General features: G+C 42.0%; 1 protein-coding gene across 6 annotated transcripts in view; it reads right to left on the bottom strand.

The window, feature by feature from the left end:
• Positions 1-21,529, bottom strand: part of LOC134340551 (bromodomain adjacent to zinc finger domain protein 2A-like) — a 145,867-nt gene that overhangs the window by 10,965 nt on the left and 113,373 nt on the right. For all 6 annotated transcript variants that reach the window (XM_063037927.1, XM_063037925.1, XM_063037924.1 and 3 more), the window contains 5 exons: positions 16,247-16,402; positions 14,377-14,534; positions 11,154-11,443; positions 7,027-7,162; positions 2,628-2,774 (listed from right to left, as the gene is read on the bottom strand). In XM_063037927.1, the coding sequence (XP_062893997.1) occupies positions 2,628-2,774; positions 7,027-7,162; positions 11,154-11,443; positions 14,377-14,534; positions 16,247-16,402 (887 nt within the window). The remainder of the gene's footprint in view (positions 1-2,627; positions 2,775-7,026; positions 7,163-11,153; positions 11,444-14,376; positions 14,535-16,246; positions 16,403-21,529) is intronic.

The raw sequence follows: 21,529 nt of genomic DNA, 5'->3' as shown, positions 1-21,529 counted from the left end.
ACTTTCTCTGGACCTTCTCCAATGCCAGCACATCCTTTCTTAAATATGGGGCCCAAAATTACTCACAATGCTCCACCTGTAGTCTGAGCAATGCCTTATAAGGCCTCAGCATTGCATCCTTGCTTTTGTATTTTTGCATTCTAGTCCTCTTGAAATGAATGCTAACATTGCATTTCCTTTCCTGACGACTGACTCAACCTGCAAATTAACCCGTAGGGAATCCTGCATGAGGACTCTTATGTTTCTTTGCACCTCTAATTACTGAATTTTCTCCCCATTTAGAAAATTGTCCGTACCTTTATTCCTTCTGCCAAAGCACATGACCACACACTTCCCTACACTGTATTCCATCTGCTACTTCCTTTCCCATTCTCCTAATCTGTCCAAGTCCTTCAAAAGCTCCTTGCTTCCTCAAAACTACCTACCCCTCCACCTATCTTTGTATTATCGGCAAATCTAGCCACAAAGCCATCAATTCTGTCAATTCAAATCATTGACATATAACATGAAAAGGTCCCAACACCAATCCCTTTAGAACACCAATAGTCACCAGCAGCCAAACAGAAAAGGCCCTATTTATTCCCATTCTTTGCTTTCTATCAGTCAGTCAATCTTCTGCCCATGCTAGTAACTTTCCTGTAATACCACAGGCTCTTGTTTAGCAGCCTCATGCAATGTTCCGGCTAATTTTTTTTTTACAGTTGCGTGGTCTAACCGTTGCTCTGAGCAGGAAATTTTTACATAGCTTGAAAACTGCGAGGCACTTTACATGTATTTCTTGGTAATATGCACATCAAACAAACACAAACAAAAACTCTCAACACAAGTAAACGACGTCAGGCAGCCATAACAACTGACAGGCATTGGCAAAATGCTTTGACTAGATGGTATCAGCATTCAGTGGGCCACTGGTTTATTAACAATGAGGTACCGACTTCCTTTCTGTGTTTATTGTTACAATTTGTAATAATGTTGTAATTCGAAACACTAACAATGTAAATATGTTTAAGCTCTAAAATATTTCAAGGTTAAGGTTGTGGTACATTTATTATTTAGAAAAGTTATCGATTATATTCATTAACATTCTGTAATTAATTACAGGGTATTTTACAATTACATTAACATATTAGCATAATTTCAAAATTATATTAACATACAAAAGAAAATACCAGCTGTGTGGCAACAAAGGCTATGTGTGCAAGAGCAGTTATTGTGCAGCCATGCACCCACAGAGCTTTGAGGAAACAGTGGCCTCATGTGCGGCTCCTTGTCACAGGCCTTCAGATCTGTCAGGCAAAATTTCCACTTAAGGAAACCATGCTGACCTTGGCTTACTTTAACATGCACCTTCAAGTACCCCAAACCCATAATCCTTAATAATGGACTCCAACATCTTCCCAACCACTGAAGTCAGAATAACAGGCCCAGAATTTATTTTCTTCTGTCTCTCTCCCTTCTTAGAGTAGAGTGACACATGCAATTTTCCAGTCCTTTGGAATCATTCCAGAATCTACAATGCCTCGCAATCTCTTCAGCCACCTCTTTCAGAGCTCTGGGATGTAGACCATCTGGTCCAGGTGAATTATCTACCTTCAGACCTTTTAGCTTCCCAGGCATCTTCTCTTTAGTGACTACACTCACTTCTGGTCCTTATCACTCAAATTTCTGGCATGCTCCTGGTGTCTTCTACAGTGAAGACTGATGCAAAGTACTTATCAAGTTTGTCTGCCATTTCTTTGTTCCTCATTACTACCTTTCCATTGTAATTTTCCAGCAGTCTGATGTCCCCTTTTGCCTCTTTTTTACTCTATATCTTTTATATTATTGGCTAGCTTACCTTCATATTCCATCTTTTCCCTCCTCAAGGCTTTTTTAGTTGACTTCTGTTGATTTTTAAAAGCTTCCCACTAATTTTTATTACGGGAATTTTATATTATATGCCCTCTCTTTTGCTTTTATGCTGTCTTTGACTTCCTTCGTCAGCCACAGATCCCTCACCCCGCCTTTAGAATACTACTTCTTTTGGATGAACCGATTCAGCGTCTTCCAAAGATTGTAAACTCAGCGAAAGAGGCAGTGGCGTTCTTGTTTCAACAAATGGAGTTTGCTTATACATTGCTCTGCATTCACTAGGAGAGTTGAGACAGTGGAGGATCAGTGCTGGCTAGAATTATAGTGAGATCACATAGTACAAAATTTGCAGCACCTGGGCTGGGTTAACCCCGTCAGTCTTCTTCAGCACTCTTGGCTTGAAGGAGGGGCAATTATTAGCCAGGATATCTCCACAGTCATGGACTAATAATTCAATGCACAGACTTTGGGTTGGAATTTCCTCTGCAGTCACACAACCTACTGTCCAGCCTCTTGTTGAAAATTGTTCCCATGTTTGAGGTTCTGATGATTCCAGGTAACCGTACCTCAGGAGGGCTCAGTGCCTTTAGAAGAGGGCCAAGGATCAAGCCTTTGTGTGGGGCTATTGATTAGGTCAGCTAGGGCAGTGAGTACTGGACTGGATGTTCCAGCAATAAAGAAATCCAGTGATTGTTAGTGCTCTTCAGAAAGACTTTATTAAGAGGCAGTGCCCGATGCTGGGAATATATTCAGAAATGTAGACTGATGCTCCATACCTTACTGATGCAGATAGGACAGAACCAGTCATCCTCAGGGATCTCTTCGATCTTCGGCTTGAGGCAGAAGGTGTGGCAGCCCTGTTCACAGATGTCACACAGAAGCAGCAAATCATCTCTGTTTCCCTTTCGACAGATCTGACATAACTGCAAAATAAAGGCAGAAATGAGCACTGCTTCACTGTTTTCACCTAAGGCTGAGCGTGGGCCTCAAAAGGACTGTTATTATTCTTTGGACTCAGGGGTGAGTATGGAGATAGTGTGTTGCTGCATGCACCCACATTATTCCCACTGATTTGAGAGAGCTTCTAACCAGACCTTTGTATAGAGACACAAGAGATTGATGGCGAAGTACAATGGCCAAACAATTTGCTTTCTCCATCCACTGGCTGCCTCTACTCTATGTCATAGTTTTGGGTCCAGTCCTGATGAAGGGTCGCATTCTGAAACATCCTCTCCATAGATGCTACCTAATCTGTTGGGTTCCTCAAGTATTTTGTGTGGGTTCCTCAAGATTTCCAGCATCTGCAGAATCTCGTGTTTACGATTTTGACTCTCTCTATTGGTTGGGAATGTAATGTCCCACAAAACATAATATGGAAACAAAATGTAATCACCCTCTAACTGCTCCATTAATCCTCCTGCACTTGTCACATCTCGAAGATATCCCCTCTGTTCCATCCATTCCTCCCACACACTCTCTGTAAATTAAAATTACCTTCTCTCTCCTTCCAAGTTCTGATGAAGGGTAGCAGACCATAAGACAATAAGATATAGGAGCAGAGTTAGGCCACTTGGCCCATCGAGTCTGCTCCACCATTTCATCATCCAATTTTTCTCTCAGCCCCAATCTCCTGTCTTCTTCCCATACCCCTTTATGCCCTGACGAATCAAGAATCTATCAACCTCTGCCTTAAATATACCCAATGACGTGGCCTCCACAGCTGCCCGTGGCAAAGTATTCCACAGATTCACTCTCTGGCTAAAGAAATTCCTCTTGATCTCCATTCTAAAAGGACGCCCCTCTATTCTGAGGCTGTGTCCCCTGCTCTTAGATTCCCCTACCATAGGAATTATCCTCTCCACATCCATTCTATCAAGGCCTTTCAACATTCGAAAGGTTTCAATAAGGTTACCCTTCATTCTTCTGAATTCCAGTGAATACAGGCCCAGAGCCATCAAACATCCTTCACGTGACAAGCGAATCAATCCTGGAATCATTTTTGTGAACCTCCTTTGAACCCTCTCCAGTTTCAGTACATCCTTTCTAAGATAAGGGGCCCAAATCTGCTCACAATACTCACCAGTGCTTTATAAATTTTCATCCTTGCTTTTATATTCTAGTCCTCTTGAAATGAGTGCTAATGTTGCACTTACCTTACTCACCACCGACTCAACCTGCAAATTAACCTTTAGGGAATCTTGCACAAGGATTCACAAGACTTTTTGTGCCTCAGTTTTTTATATTTTCTTTTCATTTAGAAAATAGTCAACCCTTTCATTTCTTCTACCAAAGTGCATGACCATACACTTTCCGACACTGTATTCCATCTGCCACTTCTTCCCATTTTCCTAAACTATCTAAGTCCTCCTACTTCCTCTGAACTACCTGCCCCTCCACCCATCTTCATATCATTGCAAACTTTGCAACAAAGCCATCAATTCCATCATCCAAATCATTGACATATAACGTAAAAGTAATCTGTCCCCATGCAAACCCCTGTGGAACACCACTAGTAAACTGGCAGCCAGTCAGAAAAGGCTCCCTCTTTGCCAATCAACCACTGCTTTATCCATGCTAGAATCTTTCTTGTAATACTATGGGCTCATAGCTTGTCAAGCAAGGTGTGCCACCTTGTCAAAGGCCTTCTGAAAATCCAAGTACACATCATCAACCAATTCTTCATTGTCTATCCTGCTCATTGCTTCAAAGAATTCCAACAGATTTGTCAGGCAAGATTTTCCCTTGAGGAAAACATGCTGACTACAGCCAATTTTACCATGTGTCTCCAAGTACCCTGAGACCTCATCCTTAATAATCAACTCCAACATTTTCCCAACCACTGAGGTCAGACTAGCTGGCCTATAGTTTGCTTTCTTCTGCCTCTCTCCCTTCTTAAGAGTGGAGTGACATTTGCAATTTTCCAGTCCTCAGGAATCATTCCAGAATCCAGTGATTCTTGAAAGATCATTACTAATGCCTCCAGAATCTCTTCAACCACCTTTTTCAGAACTTATCTACCTTCAGACCTTTCAGTTCCCCAAGAACCTCCTCTCTAGTTATGGTAACTTAACACAATTCATGCCCCCTAACACCTGGAACTTCTACAGTGCTGATAGTGTCTTCCAAAGTGAAGGCTGATACAAAATGCTTACTCAGTTTGTCCGACATTTCCTTGTTCCCCATTACTACCTCTCCAGCATTGTTTTCCAGCAGTCCAATATCCACTCTTGCCTCTCTTTTACACTTTATGTATCTGAAGAAACTTTTGGTGTCCTCTTCAATATTATTGACTAGCTAACTTTCGTATTCCATTCTTTACCTTCTTAATGAATTTTTTAGTTGCCTTCTGTTGGTTTGTAAAAGCTTCCCAATCCTCTAACTTACCACTCATCTTTGCTCTGTTACATGCCCTCTCTTTGTCTTTTATGTTGGCTTTGACTTCCCTTGTCAGCCGCGGTTGTGTCATCCTGCCTTTTAGAGTACCATTTCTTTGGGTTGTATCTATCCTGTGCCTTCTGAATTACTCCTAGAAATCCCAGCCATTGCTACTCTGTTGTCGTCCCTGCTCGTGTCCCCTTCCAATCAATTTTGGCCAGCTTCCCTCTCATACCTCTGTAATTCACTTTACTCCACTGTTAATACTGATACATCTGACTTTAGCTTCTCCTTCTCAAATTGCACAGGGGAGACTATCATTTTATGATCATGGTTGTGTCATGTTGCCTTTAGAATTCTTCTTCCTCTTCAGAATGTATATATCCTGAGCCTTCTGAATTGCTTCCAGAAATTCCAGCCATTGCTGCTCTGCCATCATCCCTGCCAGTGTCTTTTCCAATCAATTCTGGCCAACTCTTCTCTCATGTCTCTGTAATTCCCTTTACTCCACTGTAATACTGATATATCTGACTTTAACTCCTCCTTCTCAAATTTCAGGGTAAATTCGATCATATTGTGATCATTTGTCCCTAAGGGTTCTTTTACCTTAAGCTCTCTAATCGATTCTGGTTCTTTGTATAACACCCAATCCGGAGTTGCTGATCCCCTCATGGGCTCAACGATGAGCTGCCCTAAAGTGCCATCTCATAAGCTTACTACAAATTCCCCCTCTTGGAATCCAGTACCAACCATATTTTTCCAATCTACCTGCATATTGAGATCCCCCATGACATTGTCCTTCTGGCATGCACCTTCTATTGTAATTTGTAGGCAACATCCTTACTACTGTTTGAGAGTCTATACAGCTCCCAGCAGGGTCTTTTTACCCTTGCAGATCCTTAGCTCTATCCACAACAATTCAACTCCCTCTGACCCTATGTCACCTCTTTCTAGTGATTTTATTCCTTACTTTTTTTTTTAAAACCAACAGAGCAATGCTGCCCCCTCTGCTTTCCCGCTTATCCTTTCAATACAACGTGTACCCTTGGACATTACCTGAACCTGAAACAGTGAACTGTTTCTCTCTCCACAGATGCTGCTTGACCTGGTGAATGTTTCCAGTGTTTTCAGTTTTTGTTTCAACTGCAACAGTGACAGGACACTTATGGTTGGGAAATGAGAGCACATAGCACAGCCTCCCAGGGAGCCCTACTGATGGAGTGTGCATGCACCGGGCTAAAGAGAGGGTCAGGCACGAATTAATCAAACCCTCTCCTCTCAGATCAAGCACTCGGTCCAAGGCCACACCAACTGCCGAGACATGATAGATGGATAGCAAAACAAAAAGAGGTAAAACACGAGCAAACACCAGCAGCTAATACATTCAGCCTGTATTAGATTCACCACAGCAGAACATCGTTCAATGCAGTGTGCAGAGGAAGATTCCAACCAGCCCTGGAGATCTGTCCTATTGAGTGTTTGTATCAGCCAGAAGGAAGAGTTCAGTGGATTTTGTTGGATTAAAATGTAACCACTTTTATCGGCCTGAAATGTCAACTGTTTATTCCCCTCCATAGATGCTGTCTGACTTGAGTTTCTCTTATCAGTGGAACATACTTTATTCCTCTAGTGAACTAGTTTTTGTACAAGACCACTACAACTTTGCTGTTTCTTTGTGTTTTCTTTGCTCTCCTCCTTTGCTTTCTCTCTCTCCCTTACAGTAGAGTTGGTTACCGTTATTTTTTTATTGTTATGTATTAGGGAGATATTTAGACAGATTGCATGTACTTTGAGACTTACCACTTTTAGAACAGACTTCTCCCAAGCAATGGAGTTCTCCAGCCGCTGGATGCACATGAATACCTGAGCAGCATTTGAGCATTTCAGTAAGGTTTCTCGCCACAAGCTCAGCCCAGGAGGGACACCAACTTCATTACTGTGTGACAAATACAAAGAAAGCCCCTCAAGAGATGACTGTTCACAGTCTGCTGCCTAGAGTGTGATCATCACAGCGTACAACCAATTGGAAGATACAGAGATGGCAGGTTAATGATTCCCCCTTTACTGACTCTCGTGAACACAAGGCAGCACAGTAGCGCAGAGGGTAGGGCGCTGCATTGCAGTGCCGGAGTCCTGGGTTCAATCCCGACCTCTGGCACTGTGCATTCTCTCTGTGACTGTGTGGGTTTCCTCAAGTTTCCATTGGTGGATTAGTTCCTCCCACATTCTCCATTACCACCTCCTCCCTGGAGTGGTGCCGGGTGTAGTTGATGGGGAATGTGGGCAATATGGGATTAGTGTAAATGTGTGCTTGAACAACATAAACCTGGTGGGCTGAGGCGCCCATTTCCATGCTCTAAGACCCTATGACATCTCTGCAACATTATGCCTTCACCATAACCAGTTCTATATTCAATGGGAGAGTCTAGGACCAGAGGGCACAGCCTCAGAATAGAAAGACATCCCTTCAGATGAGGAGGAATTTCATTAGCTAGAGGGTGGTGAATCTGTGGAATTCATTGGCACAGATGAATGTGGAGGCCAAGTCATTGGGTATATTTAAAGCGAAGGTTGGTAGGTATTAATTAGTAACGGCATCAAAGGTTACGGGGAGAAGACAAGAGAATGGGGTTGAGAAGGATAATAAATCAGCCATGATTGAGTGGCGGAGAAGACTTGATGGACCGAATGGCCTAATTCTGTTCCTGTGTTTTATGGTATTATGTTGACTGCACATATTCCAGAATCAAGTAGTAAATAAACTTTCACCTCGAGGTGAACGGAAACCATGAGATTTACATTTTGCCAGGCAATTTGTTAGCCTTGTTGGCATGGGTGGGGTACTGAGCTCTTCACACAGGGTATAGTTGGCTGCTTGTCTCCAGGTAGAATGGGCATCAGATGCTCAGGGTTAGTGAGAGAGAAAGGAAGAAATCAGGGTCACCAGTCCAGGTCGACATCCGATGTGGGAAGCGGATAGTGTACCTCAGGGAGGCACGACTCAGTTCCAGCTTGGAGCTTTCCTGCACCAACAAAATATCACATGCAATCAAAGGCAAATTTCCCTTTCAAAGATTAGCTTTATTTGTCACATACACATTGAAACATCAAAACACACACTGACATTTGTTGTTTGTGTCAATGCACAGCACGCTAGTACAGAGCCAGCCATCAATCAGGGTTCAATCCCTGCCGCTGTCTGTATGGAGTTTGTATGTTATCCCCATGACCGTGTGGGTTTCCTCTTTCCCTCTGGGTGCTCTTGTTTCCCCTCTCCCCCCACCCCCCCAAATTCCAAAGATGTGCAGGTTAGGGCTAGTAAGTTGTGGGCATGCTATGTTGGCACCAGAAGGGTAGCAACATTTTTGGAGTGCCCATAGCACATCGTCAGACTGTGTTGGTTGTTGATGCAAACGATGCACTTCACAATGTATTTTGATGTTTCAATGTACATGTGACAAATAAAGCTAATCTTAGAATCTTTGAAAGAGAAATTTATCTTTGATTGCATTTGGCAGGGCTGGGGTAGTAGATCTCAGCTGGTGAGGGAGACAATTCAGCAGTGGTACATTCCCCCTCTGCAATGATCCAAAAGACTGATCTGCTGAAAATTTCAGTGTTCATTGAAGGCCTAGGGTCATGGTTTACGATTGGCATAGAATGCTTCAAACTATAGCCAGCATTAGGTAAGGAGAAACTGCAAATACAAGAGATTCTGCAGATGCTGGAAATCAAGTGTACATGCACCAGACATGCACTCACATCATATCACCCCACGAGCCTCTGCATCCAGCACATCATTCTCTGGAACTTCTGCCATCTAGAATGGGATCCACCACTAAGCAACTATTTTGCTGTTCCACCCCTACCCCCCAACCGCCAACCCTCCACTTTCTGCAGGAACCACTCTCTACATGACTCCCTTATCTACTTGGCACTCCTCACTAATCTCCCTCCTGGCACTTATCCCTGTAAGTGTGATGTGCTACACCTGCCCAGTCCATCACAGGTAAAACCCTCTCCACATCATGGAGTGCTGTTGCAGAAAAACAGCATCCACCATGAAGGACCCCCCACCATCCAGACCATGCTCTCTTCTTATCAGGTAGAAAGTACAGGAGCCTCAGGATTCACACCACCAGGTTCAGGAACAGTTATTACCACTTAACCATCAGGCTCTTGAACCAGGGGGAATAACTTCACTCGACCCATCACTGAACTGTTGTCACAACTAATTGACTCACTTTCAAGGACTCTTTATCTCATGTTCTTGATATTTATTATGTCTTTTCTTTCTCTGCTTTTTATGCACTTTGGTTGTTTGTCTGCCCTACTGGGTGTGGTCTTTCATTGATTCTATTGTATTTCTTGTAGTTACTGTGATTACCCACAAGAAAATAAACCTCCGGGTTGTATATGGTGTCCTGCATGTACTTTGGTTATAGATTTACTTTGAACTTTGAACCTCCTCCACTGAGTCTGTCAGGGTCATCAACTGTGGCTGGTGTGCTCCCAGTGTGGCTTCCTCTAAATCAGTGAGGCCCAATGTAGATTGAGGGACCACTTTGTTGAGCATCTTCACTCCGTCCTGCCAACACACCACAGCAAATTCCTAATACACGGAAATGTATATGGTGAATAAAGTTGATCATTGCTCCTTGAAAAGGCAGCATTTCCCAGAGGCTACCCATTTCAATTTGATTTCCCATTCTGACATATATGTCCATGACATCACTGTGATGGTAAAGGAGGACACTCTCAGGTTATATTTTGTCTGGTAATGTCCAACTTGATGGCATGAACATTGATTTCTCTAACTTCTCCCCTTCTCCCTCCTTCCCCATTCTGGCTCCCCTCTTAACCCTTCTCTTCTCCTCACCTGACCGTCACCTCCCTCTGTTGCCCTTCCTCATTCCCTTTCTCCCATGGTCCACTCTCCTCTCCTTCTAGATTCCTTCTTCAGATCTTTTCCTCTTCCACCCATTATCTCCCAGCTTCTTAATTCATCTTCTCTTCCCCCACCCACGCTCCTTCCCCCTCGCCTGATTTTACCTATCACCTGCCAACTTGTGCTTCCCCTCTCCGCACCTTCTTATTCCAGCTGCTTTCCCCTTCCTTTCCGGTCCTGATGAAGGGTCTCAGCCTGGAATGTCTTCTGCTTATTCCTCTCATTAGATGCTGCCTGACCTGCTGAGTTCCTCCAGCATTTGTGTGCGTTGCTCTTCATTTCCAGCATCTGCAGAATCTCTTGCGTTTAAGCTCCAGGGTGAAAAGTCAAAAGGGATATTGGTGCAAATAGCGGTGAGTATACAGAATGAGCTGCCAGTGGAAGTGGCTGAGGCAAGTACAGTACATTAACGCTTTTAGAAGACATTTGGACAAGTACACGGAAAGGAAAGTTTTAGAGGGATACGGGCCAGACATGGATTGAATGGACTAAATTGGATGCAAACCTTGGTTAGTATTGATAAGTTAGGCAAAAAGACCTGTTTCGATTCTTTATTACCCTATGGCTCCATTATAGCCAGCTTCACCAAGAGCACCATCAAGGACATCTTCAAAATGCGGTGCCTCAAGATGGCAGCATCCATTGGGAAGGACTCTCACCATTCAGGACACATTTTCTTCTCATTACTACCATTGGAGAGGAGAGGAGGTACAGGAACCTGAAGATCCTCACTCAACATCCTAAGAACAGTTTCTTCCCCTCCACCATCAGATATCTGAATGGTCCATCAACACTACTTCACTTTTTTTTGCACTACACATTTGTTTTTAAATTTTTACATTCTTATTGTATCTTATAGTAATTTATTATCTATTGCGCTGTGCTACTGCCACAAAGTAACACATTTCACAACACGTCAGTGATAATAAACCCGATTCGGATTCCAGTTCTGACTGTAAGTAATGACAGTGTAAGTTACCTGTTTATTTCAGTCTCCAAGCCACCCTTGACAGGAGCTTTACTTGCTGCTGCTTTGGGCTCCAGTTTCCTTGCAGTGGGGGCACTGAATGGTTCCCTCAGATACCGCCGCTCTATGTTCAGCTCCAATGTCGCCAGGCGGCTCACAGCTAGATCCAGAGGGTTGTTATTTCTCCGCATGAGCTCCATCTCTTCCTCGCCTTTCACTTTGCCTTCACTGGAGGTCAGGCACTTCTGATCAAAGTACACCAGGTCATCACGGGTAGAGTCAGTGTCTGGACAAGTCCAGCCCTGGACAAAGCAAAGACAATGCTTATACACTGCTTGAAAATAAGTTTACAGTTGTCCACAATCCTAGTCCCATTCAACTGTGAGTGCTGGCCATTAGGCACAGCGTGTGCACTTAAAGCCCACACAGTGTGACAAAGAGTAGCTTTGCTGCCCCACTCCATTCTCTCATTTCCAGAAGTGACAAGATGCCAAAATCACAGTCGGTCGAGCAGCATCTGTTGGGGCAGGGGGTTGTGAAAGGGAATTGTTGATCATTCAGTCCCAAAACATCAGTAATTCCTTTTCTCCCTACAGCTGCTGCTCGACCTACTGAGTTCCTCCAGCAGATTGTGCGCCACTCTAGATTCCAGCATCTGCAGTTGCTTGGGTCTCCAGTTGCCAGATCCAAACACACAATACAGTGCAGTTTTGTAAAATAAATATATTGTAGCATTGAAGGCTGTTCAAAGGAGATCCACCAAAGTAATGACCGGGTTGAGAGGGATGTCCTATCAAGAGTGGCTGTACAATTCATGTCCGTATTCCTTGGAGTTTAGAAGAATGAGAGACAACATTCAAACATATTGTAAGATCCTAAGGGGGCTGGGCAGGGGAGATATTGGGATGTTTTGACTCATGGGAGAGCACTGGCAAGAGGACATAGTTAGTTACAAGACAAGGGGCCAGTCATTTAAAACTGAGGTGCATAAAAATTTCTTATTGCAGAGTGTGGTGAACCTCTGAGGATGGTGGAGGGTGAATCATTAGAAGTATTTAAGGGGAAGATGTTTGAAAGATCAATTTTTGACGGCTACAGGGAAGTGGCAGAGCAGAGGAGCTGAGACCAATGCAGATCAGCTATAATCACATTGAATGGTAGGACAGGCTTGAAGGGATGAGTGGCGAACCCCTGCTTCTAGTCCTCATGTTCCTGTGGGTCCTGATTACATTGAGCATCATCTGGTTTAATAAATTCTTCCCCAGGGCTGCTGAACCATGAAATTCTGACTCCCTCATCATCCCTACTTTCCACAGGCTGTTAAAACCCTTGCTGGGGTCAGCTTACCACTATACTGCCATTTAACTTCTCTCTTGCTTCTTTTTTTTTATATAAAACCATCGGCACTGATCTTGGCCCTTCCAACAGGTCACCAAGTTTCTTGTCCCTTTTAAATGGACTGTGAAGCTGGTCAGTGACCATGCAAATGTCTCGAACAGTCTTGATCTATCAGTTGGTGGCAACATGTTCACCAAGAGCCCTTTAACAAAGGCCACAAGTGGCCTAAGCCCTTCTCCTTTCCAAAGAATTTGACCTTCCAAGTTCCTGTAGACCACTGATCTGAGTCAGATTCAATGTGCCCAGCTTCTGGACGTGGCCTGGTTGAAGGTGAACTTCCTGCAGTTCATCTCAGGTGAACCTGACGTCACCTTGCAGGATTCTTCCTCTGTCTCGTCCACCCTTCCCCTCTGACCCAGCAGCAGTTTCTCCTTGTCACAACTTGCTCATCTTGCTCCTGGGATCACCTCAATGTTGTCAAGTCCCCTGTCCATGTCACTGCAATCATCAGCAGTCCTCCTGAACAGTATCCTAACTGCTTGACCTATGGACAACCTTAGAGCCAGCCCTGTTCACCCTGTGCTTTACTGCACACCAATGCTCGCTTGAAGATCTATCCTGGGTCCAACGTGTTCATGCAATTACGAAGACATAATAGTGGCTATACTTCATTAGGAGTATGAGAAGACCTTGTACATCACCAAAGACTCTTGCAAATTTGGAGAGCATTCGAACTGGTTGCATCACTTTCTGGTATGGAGGGGCCACTGCACAGGGTCAGAAAAAGTTGCAGAAAGTTGTAAATTCAGCCAGCTCCATCATGGACATAGGCCTCACCAGCATCAAAGACATCTTGAAATCGCAATGCCTCAAAAAGGCAGTATCTGTTGTTAAGGATCCCCACCACCCAGGACATGCCCTACTCTCATTGCTACCATCAAGGAGGTGGTACAGCAGCCTGAAGGCATGCACACACACATTTCAGCAACAGCTTCTTCCCCTCTGCTATAGGATTCAGAATGAGATTGAACCCATGCACACTACCTCACTATATTGTTTTTGCTCTCTACTTACTTGTTTATATATATATTTCTTATTGTATTTTACAGTTTTAAAAAAATGATTATGTATTGTAATGTGCTGCTGCAGCAAAACAGGGCAGAGACCAGTGATTTTGTTTCTAATCATCCCTCCTACTCCTCATTCAGTCACTCTGGGTGCTCAGGAACTCTCTTCCACATGGGCCTCTCTCATCTCACCTTCAAAATTCTCCTGAAGACCTCCTGGTGACCATGCTTGCAGCCACATCTCTGCTCCCCCTTCTGCCGAAATCCAGCATTCAAATGGGAAGTTCCACAGGACACTTTGCCACATCAAAAAAAAGGGAAGTTGCGGCTGTGGTGGAAGTGATGGAATCTTACAGCATGAGAACAGGCCCTTCAGCCTACTGAATCTGTGCTGACCATCAACCACACATTTACACTGCTCCCAGTTTATTCTCACCACCCCCAATCCCCCCCTAAATTCTCCCAAGATTCTACCACTCATCCAAACACTGGGGGAATTTACAGAGGCCAATTAACCCACCAACCCATACATCATGGGCAAGTGGGAGGGAACCAGAGCACCCGGGGGAAACCCATGCAGTCACAGAGAGAACATGCAAACTTCACACACGCAGACAGTGCCAGAGGTCGGGATTGAAGCCGGTTCATAGGAATTCTACCAGCTACATCACTGTAACAATGATGTAACTTTGATCGTGGAAGAGGGATTTCTGAATTCATCAAGTCTCTGCTGGTGTAAGGGATGGACGAGGGCAGTGTGAGCTTGACCAGTATCAGTCAATAAGTGACTGGTTTGTCTCGATTTGGTACTGTGTAGTGTTTGTCAGTACCTCCACATGCAGACTGGCAGATATCACCCTCTGTTCCAGTTCCTCAAGATACTGCAGGACCTCGAGGTCAGCTAACATCGCCCACTTTTCTGGTTTCCAGTTCTCCACCATTTCCTTTGTAATTATCTGTTCCTCACTATTGTTACTAAAGAGGATATCTGAACAGGAAAAGAAAACAGCAACATAAACCATGTTAACAAACTTGAGGCAGGACTACAGTTGCACTCAACATTTAGATCGAGAGGAAATCAAACATGCACTTAGCTTTTGATTACTTCCTAGTAATCCTGGCTGGCAAACACATAGTGGGCCTGACTACTATGTTCAGGACTGGGCTCAGTTGTGACGCTCTCTCTGGTCAAATACTAACATTCAATATACAGGTCTTCATATATAAAGCTAGATGGGCGACTAACCCAATGAATTTCAGTTGGGACGTCTGTGATCAGTACTGATTTCTCTGTTGTTTCTGGTTGTATATCAATAATTTGGATGAAAGTGTAGGTGGTCTGTTTAGTAAGCTTGCAGGTGACTTGAAAATTAGTGGTGTTGAGGAGCGAAGAAGGTTGTGAAAGGATACAGCAGATCAGTTGCAAATCTGAGTGGAGAAATGGCAGATGGAGTTTAATCTGGACAAATGAAAAATGGGCTGAAAAATCTGCAGACAGAATTTAATGTGAGGTGTTGCACTTTGATAGGACAAACCAGACTAGGACTTACACAGTGAATGCTAGAACACTGAGGAGTGTGGTAGAACAGAGGGATCTGGGAATACAGGTACATAATTCATTGAAAGTGGCATCACAGATAGATAGGGTAATAAAGAAAGCTTTTGGCACATTGGCCTTCGTAAATCAAAAATTTGAGTACAGGAGTTGGGATGTTATGTTGCAGTTGCATAAGACATTGGTGAGGTGTGCAGTTCTGGTCATCTACCTACAGGAAAGATATCATTAAGATTGAATGAGTGCAGAGAAAGTTTACAGGGAAGTTGCCAGGGCTTGAGGATATGAGTTATAGGTCAAGGTTGAACAGGTTAGAACTTTATTCCCTGGAGTGTAGAAGAATGTGGAGAGATTTGATAGAGATATACAAAATTATGAGGGGGATAGATAGGGTAAATGCAGGCCGGCTTTTTCCACTGAGGTTGGTTGAGAGTAGAATTAGAGGTCATAGGCTAAGAGTTAAAGGTGAAATATTTAAGGGGAACTCGAGGGGGAAACTTCTTTGCCCAGAGAATGGTGAAAGTGTGGACCGAGCTGCCGGGGAAGTGGTTGATGCAGGTTTAATCGCAACATTTAAGAGAAGTTTGGTTAAGTACGTGGATGGAGGGCTATGGTTAAGGTGTGGATCAATGAGATTAGGTAGACTAACAGTTTGGCATGGACTAGAAGGGCCTGTTTTGTTGCTGCAGTGCTCAATGATTCTCTGATTCTAAGTGTGTGGTGACACATTTGGGTGGTGGTGGGGGGGTTCAAATACAGGAAGAAAGCATCAGCAAATGGTAGAACTCTTAGGAACACTGATGTACAGAGAGATCTTGGGATGCAAGTCCGCAGCTCCCTGAAAGAGGATAGGGTAGTAAAGAAAGCATATGGCATACTTGCCTTTATCATCAGGATGTTGAGTATAAAAGTCAGGAAATCATGTTGCAGCTATACAAAATTCTGTTTAAATTAGCATCATGGTTAGCATAGACATGGTAGACTGAAGGCCCCATTCCCATGCTGTACTGTTCTATGCTCTACGTTCTCTCCTTGAAAATAATGTCACCTTGTTTACTGTCAAGAGTAAATCTCTCCGTTTGTATGAATTATTTTGGTACAGATTTGTACGATCTTCTACAGCATTCACAGCCACAGAGCCCTACCCCTTTTGTCTCTCATGCAGGCTTGATTAACGTAGTCCATGTGCTTGAGGAGCTGTTTGTGTAAGGCCTTTTCTCGGATACCCCGTGGATGAAGCGCTTTGAGCAGGCAGTTCAGTTCCTCAGGGCTGTCAATGTGCCACCAGCCTTTCTGCATCTCTACAAAAGACATAAGATCACATGTGATTAGTGAACAAGTGCAGCTCCAGACCTGTGCTCCTCTGATCATGGCATGGGCATTGAGATGCAACCGTCCTACTCCAAAGCTTAAACGGTAAGCAAACTGGCTTTCAAACCAAAAGCAGCTGTCCAGGCATGTGACAGGCTGACACTGCAAGCTAATGTCTTCCCATATGGGGCTGATTAAGTTGTGCCAATTCTTAAGTAGTTTGATTATTGACTGTTACCAGCTAGAGAAATAAGGACCTTGCTGGAGCTAATATATTTTCTTTTTTTTTTAATTTTATTTTTATTTGGATAAGGAGTTCACAATTATCATGTACTTTTTTCCACACATATAACCTTTTCCAATTTTTTTATATGTATAAAACTACAATTATTTATACATTCTTAAGTACACATTGAGATGATATAAAAGGAAAATAAACATTTAAATAGATAATTATGTACTGTGGTAAATCTAACCTATTAGGCTAAGTAATGAAATTAGTTGTTAAGAAAAATGGTAATAATAGTTTCCATACAACCCTTCCAGACCATTTCCACTGGTCCAAAATGTTGCATACAAGCCTATATACCAACCATTGTAGGTGTTTATATCCCAATTTGTTCGTGCTTGTTCCTGCCCGCAGACATAATTATCCAATCCCTATGTACTTATTTACTTAAATTTTTTCTTTTTTTTTTAATCCCGTTCCCAAATCTTTCCCTTTACTTGTGTTAATTCTCTATTTTCCAAAAAAAAAACAACAAACATTTAGACTAGGGGTGCTTACGTTAGCAATATTACTGTGTTGATGAGAAGAGCAATATAAATCATTAGGAGAGTCATCTAAAGTCTGCTCGCATTGGGGTTATATATTCAATCCATTTATTCCAGATTTGATAAAATGTTTCTTTTTGAGTTCTCAGGGAGTAAGTCAACTTTTCCATTTTAAATATTTCCAAGATAATTTCGTACCAATCTTCTAATGTAGGTGGTATTGGATTTAGCCATTTTCTAGTGATTGATTTCTTACTTGCCGCTAAGAGGGCCTGCAGCAACTTTATATCTTCCTTCTGTTCAAGGAACAATACATGCCCCAAATAGAGCGGCTCAAAGTTCAGAGGTATCTGGGACCTAAGTACCTTAACTAATGTTCTATGAATACCTTCCCAAAATAGACTTAATTTAGGGCAATCCCAGAAAATATGAAAATGATTTGCCTCCTTGGAGCCGCACCTTCTCCAACACATCACATTTGTATCTTTATATTTTTCCTGATATGGGGTCTTGAAGTATCTTATAATGTTTTTCCAACAATGTTCTCTCCAAGTCAAAGAATTAGTCGAGGACCATTGAAAGCTGCAGATTTTCCCCCAAGCCTCCTCTGAAAGTACCAACCCCGCTTCTTTCTCCCACTTCTCTTTAATATACAGTGTATTTACATTTTTAGCATGGGAGAGTGCATTATATAGGCGAGAAACTGATTTACTAGGTATTGAACTGCAAGCCGAATTCAGAATCTTGAAAAATTCTAATTCTATTGTTGATAGGTCTGTATATCTACAACTCTGGTTAACATAGTTTCGTATTTGAAGGTACCTAAAAAAGTCATTATGTTCTAGGCCATGTTTGTCCTGCAGGATTTGGAAACTTTGTAATACTCTTTTATCTATAAATGAGAGGTAGGTTGTAAGACCTTTCTTTATCCATAGCTCAAATCTTTTATCTCCTCTGTTGGGAAGGAATTCGGTATCATATGCACACCATCTAAAGAGTTTTAGCATGTTATTAACTCCACATGAATTAACCACCTTCTGCCATACTTTTAATGTAAGATTTATCCAAGCATTATTAAATTTTTCCAACTGGGCCATCAATCCTTTGTCAGCTATTGAGGCCTGAAGAGGAAATCTGTCAACTAATCCAAATTCTATTTCCTTCCATCTAGCCTTATATTCCCTATTACACCAATATAACAGAGGGGTTATCTGTGAGGCATAAAAATAATTTCTCAGGCAAGGAAGAACCATACCTCCTCTTTCCTTCCCTAACTGTAAGGTGTTATATCGAATTCTAGGTTTCCTTCCTTGCCAAATGAAGCGGGAAATCCATTTGTCCCATTCCCTGAATTGATTATCATCCACCTCCACTGGTAAAGTACGGAAAAGATATAATAACCGAGGAAGAATATTCATTTTTATAGTATTTATCCTTGAATTTAAACTTAAAAAGGGGATAAGATTCCACCTATGCATATCTGCTTTTATCTCTGAGATTAATGGCCCATAATTTACCTGTGACAGTGTTGAAAGATCCTTCGGCAGGGTTATTCCTAAATATTTTAATGATTTAGCTTCCCACTTAAGATCGTATGTATCCTGCAATTTTTTGGATGGTGTATAATTTAGGGACATAACCTGCGTTTTCTTTATATTTATTTTATAACCTGATATTTTCCCAAAGTCATCCAACAGTGTAAACAATCCTATAAATGATTTTTCTGGTTCACTCAGATAGACCAAAACATCATCTGCGAATAATGCCACTTTCTGTTCAATCCCTGCCACCTTGATACCTTTTATGATTTCGCTCTGTCTTATTAGTTGGGCAAGCGGTTCAATATATAGCGCAAAAAGGAGAGGAGAAATTGGGCATCCCTCTCTAGTGCCTCTCTCTAAAATGAAGGAGTCAGAGAGGTCCCCATTTATCTTAATTCGGGCTGTTGGGCTGTCATACAGAGTCTGAATTACTTTAATAAACCTTTCTTGAAAGCCGAATCTTCCTAACACTCTGTATAGGAATGCCCAACTAACCGAATCAAAAGCTTTCTCAGCGTCCAGTCCTACTACCATTGTCTCTGTCTCGTTCTTATTAACCTGTTCTAATATGTGCAGAGTTCTCCTTATGTTGTCCTGTGTTTGTCTTTGTTGAATAAATCCAGTCTGGTCTAAATGGATTAGGCCAGGTAAAAGCTTTTCCAATCTCCGCGCTAATATAGATGTAAATAGTTTGTAATCTAAATTAAGAACACTAATTGGCTGATAATTGCCACATTCTAGTTTATCTTTACCCTCTTTAGGAATAACTGAAATAATCGCTTCTCTCCAGGAAGGTGGAGTTTCTCCTCTCTGCAAGATCCAATTAAAGGTGTTAAGTAGTAATGGGGCTAACTGTGTCTTCAGGGACTTGTACCACTCTGAGGTAAACCCATCAGAACCCGGGGACTTTCCAGCCTTTAACCTAGAGATGGCCACGTTCAGTTCTTTGACAGTTACTGGTTCTAATAAACTTTCCTTTTGTAAATCTGTAAGTCTAGGTAGATCTAAAAAATTCAATACACTGTCTATATAGGGCTCATTGGGGGCCCGGGGTTGGGAGTACAGCTCTCGATAATACGTTTCAAAACTCTCTTGAATTTTCCCTATTGTACTCTCCACAAGCTTTGTCTTTGGATTCTTTATTTTATGAACTGTATTGTCTGCTTGTTGTTTTCGTAATTTATATGCTAATAATCTAGCTGATTTACCTCGTACTTCATAATTCTTTTGTCTCAGGTAAAGAAAATTTCTTTGAGTTTCCAACGTATAAATATCATCAATTTCACTTTGCAATTTCCTAATTTCCTGTTTTCGATTTGAATTACTTTTGTTGCTATCTCTAACTTGAAGTTGTTTTAATTTTCCTTGAAGGTCTGCTAATTTTTGTGCATTGATTTTTTTCATGTGAGTAGTAATGGAAATAATTTTCCCTTTCAGTACAGCTTTCAATGTATCCCATAAAATCACTGGTGATGTTTCTCCCGTGTCATTAAGGTCTAGATATTCTTTGATTTCTCCCCTTAATCTCTCCATTACTTTTGGGTTATTAAGTATATGTGAGTTTAGCCTCCACAGTGTTTTCCTCATTTTCCTTTCCAGGATTAGAGACATAGAGACTGGGCTATGATCCGACAGATCAATTGTTGCAATATTACAGTTTTTTATCCTGAGTCTATCTGTATTAAAGATAAAGAAATAGTCTATCCTTGAATAGGCTGAATGAGGGAAAGAGTAATATGTATAATCTTTACTAGTAGGGTGTAATTCCCTCCAGACATCTATAATTCCCAACTCCTCCATCAATGAATTCACTTTCCGAGTCAGAGGTTTATTCTGAGTAACTATTCTTGAAGAATCTAATATAGGATTTAATCTAATATTAAAATCCCCTCCACAAATTACTACCCCTCGAGAACTGACCATTAGGTCAAAAATGTGTCTATAAAATGACCATTCACTACCTGGAGGAGCATAAACATTCAGCAATGTTATTTCTGTACCTTCTATTCTTCCTGTGATTTTTACAAACCGTCCTTCTTTGTCTCTAGTCTCTGAAATATGTTCATAATTAAGAGTACTTGATATTAAAGTAGCTACCCCTCTTTTGTGACTCAATTTATATGATGAATAAAATACATGCTTAAAGCCCATTCTTTTTAATTTTCCATGTTCAGATTGGCTCATATGTGTTTCCTGGAGGAAAGCTATTTGTGCCCTCTCTTTTTTCAATTTAGACATAATCTTATTTCTTTTAATTGGATTCAAAACCCCATTAACATTATAGGAAATTATTTTTACCAATTCAGTTTGCATTTTTCTCTAGTAGAAAAAAAGCACTCTCCTTTTCTAACCAAACAGTAAGCAATCCCTTCTCAACAGTAAACCAAGACATATAACCACACCCTAGACATTTCTGAACGTATAACATTTGAAAATTTTCCCCGACTTCCCACAGTGAGGCCTGAGCACCGACCCGCCTCAGTTCAGAGGGATAACCTCTATCTTCACCCTGTGTTAGAGGGCCCTCAGCAGTTCGAATAATCATAGAGAATTTTCTCCTATTTATGTCTCGACCATATTGCTATCATTCAAGTTATTCCGCCTAGATTATTTTCAGTTACCAGTTTTCATTTTACTTTTAAGTCCGATTTACTCTTTTCAGTCATTTCTCTTAATTAATCTGTATTCTCTGTACATTCACGTCTGAATATTTGCAGCTTTTCCTTGTAGTTTGACACTCTGGTTCGAGTGGAGCGTCCTCGCCCCACTAACTGCCACGACTTCTGCCGAATCCTCTCCAGT

This window comes from Mobula hypostoma, chromosome X1 (assembly GCF_963921235.1).
Source record: "Mobula hypostoma chromosome X1, sMobHyp1.1, whole genome shotgun sequence".
Classification (NCBI taxonomy): Eukaryota; Metazoa; Chordata; class Chondrichthyes; order Myliobatiformes; family Myliobatidae; genus Mobula; species Mobula hypostoma.
Note: the sequence above shows the minus strand (reverse complement) of the source record. Positions and strands in the feature narration are given on the sequence as shown.